General features: G+C 44.6%; 1 protein-coding gene across 1 annotated transcript in view; it reads right to left on the reverse strand.

Moving 5' to 3' along the window:
- The window catches only part of rhof (ras homolog family member F), a 28618-nt gene extending 23028 nt beyond the window's left edge, over positions 1-5590 (reverse strand). Inside the window, exon 1 of the mRNA XM_080208306.1 lies at positions 5121-5590. Within this exon, the coding sequence (XP_080064432.1) occupies positions 5121-5243 (123 nt within the window). The 5' untranslated portion in view covers positions 5244-5590. The remainder of the gene's footprint in view (positions 1-5120) is intronic.
- Between the last annotated feature and the right edge of the window lie 4607 nt (positions 5591-10197).

Below are 10197 nucleotides of genomic sequence, written 5' to 3' on the forward strand. Positions count from 1 at the left end.
CTGGAACATTGCAGCAAGCCAAGGACAGACTGTAATTGTCCATATCTTGCCTACCTTGTTGCAATGTGACCAGAAGAGGCAGAAGAGTCACAGAATCTTACTGTGCAGAAGGAGGCCATTCAGCCCATTGAGTCTGCACCGACAACAATCCCACCCAGGCCCTATCCCCATAACCTCATACATTTACCCTAGCTAATCCTCCTGACACTAAGGGGCAATTTAGCATGGCCATCTTTGGACTGTGGGAGGAAACCTGAGCACCTGGAGGAAATCCGCGCAGACACGGGGAGAATGTGCAAATTCCACACAGACAATGACCAAGCCAGGAATTGAACTCGGGCCCTGAGGCTGTGAGACTAATCCCTGAAGAAGAGCTCTGGGACCAACTCAATTGACATTGCATCAATAAATGAGATGCACCATATAAATATCTTTGAGATGTATAAACTTAAATTTTTAAATGAGAGGAAGTTAACACTGGCTTTTCTTCCTTTCCTGAAGCAGACCAGTACAACATCTAATATTTTTAGTGTGCATAATAAATGACCTTTAAATCCTTGTACAATTCAGTGTAGAAATTGCACCTTGAGGTATTGTTTGTGACCAATAAGATTTACTGACTGGATGGTGTAAATTTTCCAATACAGATTTTAGATAAGTATGATCAATATGCTAGGTGTTAAATTGTACTCCTTGCCTAACTCTTTGCCTGAATTATGTGACGTTAATAGCACAGTGGATAGCACTGCTGCCTCACAGCGCCAGGGACCTGGGTTCAATTCCAGCTTCCGTTGACTATCTGTGTGGAGTTTACACATTCTCCCTGTGTCTGTGTGGGTTTCCTCTGGGTGCTCCAGTTTCCTCCCACACCCCAAAGATGTGCAGGTTAGGTTGATTGGCCATGCTAAATTGACTTAATGGTAGGGGGACTAGCGGGTAATTATATGGGTTACAGGAATAGGGCTTGGGTGGGATTGTAGTGGGTGCAGACTCAATGGATTGAATGGCCTCCTTCTGCACTGTAGGCATTCTATGATTCTATACCATGGTATTTGCCTTCAGTTAAATTCTGAATGATAAAACTATTTACAATCTTTGAACGTTCATAAGTTGTTATCCTGATTCAATTTATTTGCTATTTTTTGTTAATTTTCCATTTTCTGTTTCTGAAGGCAATGATTCTAGCTGGGGTATGAGTATTGGGAAATCAACAGTATTCCTTCCAAGCAGCCCTTTATCTATATGCGTCTTGACAGTAAGCATTGCTAAGTAACTGTATAAGTAAGGCGGGAGTGTGTGTGTGTGTGCGTGTGTCTGTGTGTGAGTTTGGAGGTGGCCACATGCAAACCCAATTCTTCCGCATGCTGTTCTGTGCATGTGAAAAAAAGCAATCTGTGGTAAGGAAAAGATGCGTCACTTGTTGCAAATTGCTACATATTGCTGACTGATTTGCACAGCTCCGCCATTACCCTGCCATAATGGCTCTTGATGTGGGTATGCCGGCGTTGGACTGGCGTAAACACAGTAAAAAGTCTGACAACACCAGGTTTTAGTCCAACCTATTTATTTGATAATATTATCAAATTATTATCAAATAAATAGGTTGGACTAAAACCTGGTGTTGTCAGACTTTATAATGGCTCTTACCATGAACCGCTCCATGAATGTCAAGAAATGTCTGCATTTAAACAAAGACTTGCGTATACAAAGCACCTCTCATGATCTTTGCACAGCACCAGTTGCTTTACAACAATGAAATACATTTGAAGTTCATTCTTGTAACGTTAGAAACATGATAATTTGCATACAACAAGCTCTCACAAACAGCAAAGTGACCATGAGCAGATTTTCTGTTTTCAAATATGTTTACCGAGGTATACGATTTGGGCCTCAGTTTAACGTATCATCTAAAAGACAGCACCTCCAACAGTGCAGCACTCTCTCTGTCCCGAACTGAAGTGTCAGCCTTGACTTTAGTGTTCAAGTACTGGATTTGCACCATAAATATGAATTAAACTTAGCACAATTAGGGATGCTACATCATGGCATAAGCACTCCAGTAAAGGGGCGACTAATGGTCACCACATCAATGGAACAAATAACAGTCTTGTCACATTATTCAACCACAGCAAGTGGACTAACTGGGAGTCTCCCTCCTGCTTCTTGGTAAATTACTACGAGAGGTTTGTAAAACTTCTTTCTTGCCTTTTCTTTCTCTTTTCCCTCAGTCAAAACCAATCAGGGTGGCATGGTGGCACAGTGCTTAGCACTGCTGTATCACAGCACAAGGGACCTGGATTCAATTCTGGCCATGAGTGCCTGTCTATGTGGAGTTTGCACCTTCTCCCCGTGTCTGTGTGGGTTTCCTCCAAATGCTACAGTTTCCTCTCACAATCCAAAGATGTGCAGCTTAGGTGGATGGACCATGCTAAATTGTCCCCTAATGTCAGAGAGATTAGCAGGGTAAATACATGGGGTTACAGGAATAGGGCCTTGGTGGGTTTGTTGTTGGCGCAGGCTGGATGGGCCAAATGGCCTCCTTCTGCTTGTTGGTATTCTATGAACATAAGAACATAAGAAATAGGAGCAGGAGTAGGCCATCCAGCCCTTCGAGCCTGCCCCGCCATTCAATAAGATCATGGCTGATCTGTCGCTGCTCAGTTCCACATTCCCGCCCTCTCCCCATAACCCTTAATCCCCTCTCCTATCAAAAACCCATCAACCCGCGTCTTAAAAATATTTAGCGAGGCAGCCTCCACCACTTCAACGGGCAGAGAATTCCAGAGATTCACCACCCTTTGAGTGAAGAAGTTCCTCCTCAACTCCGTTCTAAACCGCCCCCCTTTTATCTTGAGGCTGTGCCCCCTAGTCCTACTGTCTTTTTTGAGCGGGAAGAGTCTTTCCACCTCTATCCTATCCATCCCATTCATCATCTTATACGTCTCAATGAGGTCTCCTCTCATTCTTCTAAACTCTAACGAGTACAAGCCCAGTTTATTCAGCCTCTCCTCATAGCTCAACCCCCTCAACTCCGGTATCAGCCTAGTAAACCTCCTCTGCACTCCCTCCAAGGCCAAAATATCTTTGCGCAGGTGCGGCGCCCAAAAATGTACACAGTACTCCAGCTGCGGCCTCACCAATGCCCTATACAGCTGCAGCAAGGCCTCCCTACTTTTATATTCAATCCCCCTCGCTATGAAGGCCAGCATCCCATTCGCCTTCCTGACCACCTGCTGCACCTGCAATGAATCTTCCCTTCTTTTGCTTTCGTGGTTATTTTGCTTTTATTCCATCTTCCTTTTTTTCCTCTTTCTGTATCTAATTTGATTCTAATTTGCATTATTTCCTCTGTTGTTCATTCTGCTTTTCTCCCTGTCTTTAAACGTCATTGATTAATGTAATTGTATTCCACTAATTTCACTTGCTGTTATCAGTTTATACTCCCAGCAATTTGCAGTGCAGAAATATAGTTGGAGCTGAAGGGTGAAGATTGAACTCCCAGTGTACCCTACATGATGCCCCACCCCAACAAATATCGGAGTATTACACTGTTCATACTGGACTAACAGCTTTTATCATCCATCAAAGTAGTAACACCTCTGTTGTTACCTCTATATTGCATCTGTGGTATTCATGCTAAACACAGTAAAAAGTCTCACAACACCAGGTTAAAGTCCAACCAATTTATTTGATCGTAAATTGGTTGGACTTTAACTTGGTGTTGTGAGACTTTTTACTGTGTTTACCCCAGTCCAATGCCGGCATCTCCACATCATATTCATGCTATGCAGGGATCTTTAGGACAGCTGCCAAAACAATATTACACAGCGAGGGAGTCAATACTAGAAAAAGCCAGAACAACTCCCAGTTGAAGGAATCTAATAAACAACACCTATCAAAGGACAAAGAAAAGTACAGCACAGGAACAGGCCCTTCAGCCCTCCAAGTCTGTGCCAATCATGATGCCTACCTAAACTAAAACCGTACGCACTAAGGGAGTTCATACCCTTTTATTCCCATCCTATTCATGTATTCGTCTAGTTGCCCCTTAAATGCCACTTTCGTACCTGCTCCCACCACCTCCCCGGGCAGCACATTCTAGACATTCACCATCCTCTGTGTAAAAAAACTTGCCTCGCACATCTCCTCTGTGCTTGAGAAAGGCGAAACAAATCTTACTCAATTGATCATTGCTCTTTGCTCATCTGGTCTGCACTGCTCAAGCTCAGAAAATAAAGGTTCTACCCAGGAAAAGATCTTTCATGATTGCAACTTGAGACGGTGCCAATTGAATCTGCTATGAAACTGCTCCCTTGTGTCTAAGTGGTTAGCTTAATTTCACTTGTAATTGGGACATGGCATTTCTTCCCAGTACTTTCCCATGAACAGCTTAATTTCTTTAAAAAAAACAAATGCCATCACATAATTCCACTAACGGGGAGAAACAATTGTAGTAATCCTCACACCATTGACACAGCAACATGTTTGTTAAGTAATAATAAAACAAAATGTGGTGGACACATTGACACTATCAAAATGCATAATGAACACCAACACGAATGATCCTCATAACAATATTTTTGGGCGAGTAGTTTGGGGCTAAACAGTATGAATTAGGCAGTGTGAAATGTGTGGTAAAATTGAAACAGGCTCATTCGTCACTCGTGTTACAACGTCCCTCTTCTCCCTTTTTCTCTGTCACCTCCCTGCAATTGATCTTCTTCCTCATTAGTTTTTGCCTTTCCAGTTGTTCCTGCTTCCAGCTTCGGGGATTTCAGTGAGTTGATAGACTTTACACCAACCCTTGTCTGCCCCCCACTTACTCCAACATCACAGCTGAACTATCTTACTGGGGAAACATTTTAAGTTTGTTGTCTCTGTAACGAGTCAGTGTTGGGAGAATATGGCCAACGTGATGAACGAAATACAGCAAGATTCACTCCAATGATGGTTATTCCAATACAGCACTGTGCCAAATTACATTACTTTAAATACAGCACATACTGGTTACTTTTATCAAATCCACATGGTGGCTCTGGTAAGATATGAAGCGGATTCACATTAACTCCTATTTACTACACTGCTGAGTTAGCTTTCGCGATCTATTCATTCAAACTTACCTCGGGAAAGTCTCCTTTGGCGAACACCATAAGGAGCGACGTCTTGCCACAGCCACCATCTCCCACGATCACAACTTTCAGCTCTTTCCTATCCGCGCCGCTGACATTGTGACCATTTGACATCTTAGTTACTGTTTTTTTTAAAAAGAAAACTAATCGCTTTTTTTTGTCTCTCCGCGCGTACACACTCAACTCCTGGAAACTCCGCCAAACTCCAGCCAGACGTCCCCGGAGCACAAACGTGACATTTGGTGCCACATCTGCCGAAGGAGGATGGAGAGTTCCGCGCCGAAAATGCTGCTTTCCTGGCTGTAAACTGCGGAGATCCCGCGCCTCTCGCTCGGTGTTTGAGGCGATCTGAAGACAGCCTTTATCCGGAAGGAGGTTGAGTGGAGCTGAGTGTTGCTGCTACCTGGCGCCTGAGTAGATGCTCAGAGAGAACAGCACTGCCTCCTCTTCCCCTCACTGTGCTCCCGCCCCTCACTCTGCTCCCTCCCCTCACTCTGCTCCCTCATCTCTCCTCCCCTCACTCTGCAGCCACAGAACTCATTTGAAGATCTCTTTCTTGTTATGAGTGTCTGACGGTGTGCAAGTAGACTGAGAGCAGTGCCCACATTCTAACATGGGTCACAGGAAGCACACATGCTCACTGCAGCTGCCAGATGTTTTTTCTTCTGCAGTCTCTGAGAATCCAGGTAACTTGCTTCCACTCCACTTTGATGGGTTGAGTTGGTTGCTAATACCAATGCACCATCTCAACTCTGTGGAGAAGGTGATGTTTGATGGTTCTGGTAGATGAGTTGTTTGGAGGTTTGTGCGCTCTCTCCCATGCCTCCACTTTGCTGTTGTATTTTGTCCACAAAGTCTTGGGCGCCTTCCCCAGTGAACCTTCCCCTCTTTGGCCAAGTATAAGCCCAGGATGGCACAGTGGCACACATGCTGCCTCACAGTGCCAGGAACCCAGATTCAATTCCAACCTAGCGTGACTGTGTGGAGTTTGCTCTTTCTCCCCATGTCCGCATGGGTTTCCTCCCACACTCCAAAGATGTGCAGGTTAGATGGATTGGCCATGCTACTTTGCCCCTTGGTGTCGGGGGATTAACTGTAAATATGTGAGATTAAGGGGATAAGGTCTTGGTGAGGTTGTCAGTACTGACTGGATGGGCTGGATGGCCTCTCTCTGCACTGTAGTGGTTCTATGATTCTATGAGTTGATGGATATGTTTGACCAGGGATGCTTTGAGGAAGAGTTTCTTCCCTCCTGGGAGTCCCATGGCCCCCTCCTCCTCTTCCCCCCCCCCCCCCCGCTTCAGGGATCTCTGCTGGGCAGAGCTGGTTTTGAGTGATTAGCTCCTGGAAAATGGGATTAAAATGTGGTGGCCAGCACAAACACGAAGGGTCGAAACTCTGGCGGGAATTTCCCAGCCGTTCACTCAGATGGGATTCTCTGGCCCCGCTGCAGTGAACGGAGAGTTGGCTGACTGCCAAAAATACTTCATCCTTGCTGGCAGCAGAGGTGGGAAGTGAATGGCTGGAAATTTTTGGCCATAGACTTGATGACCTTTAATTGGAACTTAACTCCCAGGAACCAGCTCAGAAAACAAGCTCAGTAACCAGACTTGTTGACATCCAATTGTAACAAAATAAAGCCCCAGAGAGTGCAAACTGCTCCAATGTTGCATCTTATAATAGATCTTAACTGATTGTTTCTGATTTCAAACTGCATTGACATTTCTGAAATTAATAGTCACGGTGATGTTAAGTGTTTCAATCCATGAGAATCACACAAGGTCATTAATTTCTTGCCACGTTTCAGAGAGTGTGGAAGTGGGTTTGAACCTTTGCACTCACACAGGGGAGGAAATAATCAACACTGAACCCGCTTTAACCGGAAAGTCCCTGGCTGAACGTCCGCAATCCTGAGCAAATATCACGTAATTTCATGTCAGTATAGATGATCCTGACAGGGGATTTTTGTGAGAAAATGACTGGAGCAAACACCCTTGTCAAAGTTCCTCAGTTAAGTTTGAGGCGTTCACGTCAGAGCAAAGACACATGGTTCTCCAGTCCTGCGATCTTCCGTTTGCACAATTTAATTGGGTAACTATCCAAACATGCACTCAAGCGGAAGCAAACGTTTTCAAAAGGGTGAGACAGTGCTCAGTGAATTCCACTCACTGTTGTGATTACTGCTCCTTGATTCTAAAAAGCAGTTTATTTTTAATTTGTGTTTCAAACTCCCGGTTAAAACACGCCACCTGCTGTGAATTTGCAATATGTGACTTTTTAGTCAGGCACAATCATTGGGAAATTCCTGTTTCACAGCCCCTCATCGGGGCGGGCGGGTTTCCGGTTCTTCCCGCCAGCGGAATCTTCCCTTTGAAGTGAATTAATTTATTGTCACATGTATTGAGATACAGTAAAAAGTATTGTTTCTTGCATGCTATACAGATAAAACGTACTGTTCATAAAGTACATAGGGGTGAAGGAATGTGGTGTTAGTCATAGCTAGGAGCAAAATGAGATTGTTTAAAAGATTTAAAATTCCCCTGACCCAGGCGGGGCCCCTTAGCAGTGGGATGGGTAAATGGCAGCAGACATCAATGGGATCAGAGGTTCCTGGCGGTGGCCGTTAGCGTTGCCACCTCAGATATCAGGAAACACACCACAGTGGGCTGGAAAATCCTCCCCAACACATTTTCACATCTTTAAAAAAAAGCAAACCACTGCTGATGCTGGAATCTGAAACAAGAACAGAATGCTGGGAAAACTCAGTGAGTCTGCCACGTCCATTCTTGACCCACTGTAATGCTCCAGCAAAGCCTGCTGCAACTTGGAGGTGCAGCACCTCATCTGCCGGTTGGGCAAGTTGTGGCCCTTGGGAGTCACCGTTGAGTTCAGCAACTTTAAATTGTGACCTCCTCCATCTCAAACCCCTTTTTATCAGAGGCATTCAGCCTCTGATTTTCGGGTAAGCATTCTCCAAGGCAGCCTTCACGACACACAACAACGCAAAATCACTGAGCAGAAACTGATAGTCGAGCTCTGCACACATGAGGACGGCCTCAATCAGGATCTTGGATTCATGTCACACTATCTATAACCCCCATGACTTGCCTGGACTTGCAAAATCTGACTAACTGTCCTGGCTGGAGATAATTCGTACCCCTTTAACCTGTGCTTAACCTTCTCTCCACTCACATTGTCTGCACCTGTAAAGATCTGATTACCCGTTAAGACTCACATTCTAACCATTATCTTGTAATTGAGTATGTGTCGAAATATGCTATGTGAACTGAACTCTTCACTCACCTGATGAAGAGGCAGTGCTCCGAAAGCTTGTGCTACCAAATAAACCTGTTGGACTTTAACCTGGTGTTGTGAGACTACTTACTATAAATATCCCAGACACATATTGACTCCCCTTCCTCCTCCCACACCAGGCCATCTGTCTTTTGTACTTGAGGTTGCCACCTTTTGTTGCAATCATTCACAAAGACAGATTAACATCTAACACATTCTCTCTTTTTTTAAGAACATAAGAACTGGAAGCAGGAGTAGGCCATCTGGCCCCTCAAGCCTGCTCTGCCATTCAATAAGATCATGACTGATCTTTTTGTGGACTCAGCTCCACTTATCTGCCTGCTCACCATAATCCTTAATTCCTTTACTGTTCAAAAATTTATTCTTGCCTTAAAAACATTCAATGAGGTAGCCTCAACTGCTACACTGGGCAGGGAATTCCACAGATTAACAACCCTTTGTGTGAAGAAGTTCCTCCTCAACTCAGTCCTAAATCTGCTTCCCCTTATTATGAGGCTATGCCCCCAGTTCTAGTTTCACCCATCAGTGGAAGCAACTTCCCTGCTTCTATCTTATCTATTCCCTTCATAATCTTATATGTTTCTGTTAGATCTCCCCTCATTCTTTTAAATTCCGATGTGAACTCAGTCTACTCAGTCTGTCCTCATAAGCCAACCCTCTCAACTCTGGAATCAATCTAGTGAATCTCTTCTGCACCCCCTCCAGTGTCAGTATATCCTTTCTCAAGTAAGTTTAGTTCTGACAAAGAGCTAAAAGGACTCTAAACATTAACTCTGCTTTCTCCCCCTACAGATGCTACCAGATCTGCTGAGTTTCTCAAGCATCCTCTATTCTTGTTATATTTTCTCATGCGTTTGAAGCGCATCTCACATGGCAGAATTAGGAAATCGCTGCATTGAGGAAGAGTTAAAGGTCATGCAAATAATAGTGAGCCGAATTGGATTAGACAAAAATAACTGACTGAATTTTAAGACTGAGGTTGAAGTCCTGCCATATGGGTTCAAAGTGGCACGGTGGCACAGAGGCTAGCACTGCTACCTCACAGCACCAGGGATCTGGGTTCGATTCCCGACTTCGATCACTATCAATGTGGAGTCTGCACATTCGCCCCATTGTGTGTGTGTTTCCTCCGGGTGTTCTGGGTTCCTGCCACAGTCTGAAAGATGTGCTGGTTAGGTGTATTGGCTATGCTAAATTCTCCCTCAGTGCACCTGAACTGGTGCCACAGTGTGACACCTAGGGGATTTTCACAAGAACTTCATGTTAATTGAAACTGTGTTAATGCAGGCCTACTTGTGACACTAATAAATAAACTTAAAACTTAAACTGGGAAGTGAGCTTGCTCTTGCTGGAGGCATACCCCAGCAGCGGCCGACACTGGAGCTGCCCTTTCTACTCAGCCAGCTCAGCAACACCATTGCAAATGGTGGTAATTGCAAAACTACAGGATGAGGGCACACCGACGGCTGAGCATCTTCGATGGGGATGCCAGCGGCAGGCAGGATCCTGAGCTTTATAAATAAGAGCATGAACATAAATAAGGGAAGAAGCTAACCTGTATCCAACACTGGTTTGCCTTTCTGGAGAAGTTCATCCAATTCTGGACACTAAGGATGTGAGGCATTGGAGAGGGTGCAGAAAGAATCAATAGATTTATTTGGTGGAATCTGATGGTCAGCCAAGGCAGAAAGAACCATTTAATCAACACCTCCAGAAAAGAGAAAGAACTGATCCAAACAGTTAGGGTGATTTT

This window comes from Carcharhinus amblyrhynchos, chromosome 20 (genome assembly GCF_965287045.1).
Source record: "Carcharhinus amblyrhynchos chromosome 20, sCarAmb.v2.hapA, whole genome shotgun sequence".
Classification (NCBI taxonomy): domain Eukaryota; kingdom Metazoa; phylum Chordata; class Chondrichthyes; order Carcharhiniformes; family Carcharhinidae; genus Carcharhinus; species Carcharhinus amblyrhynchos.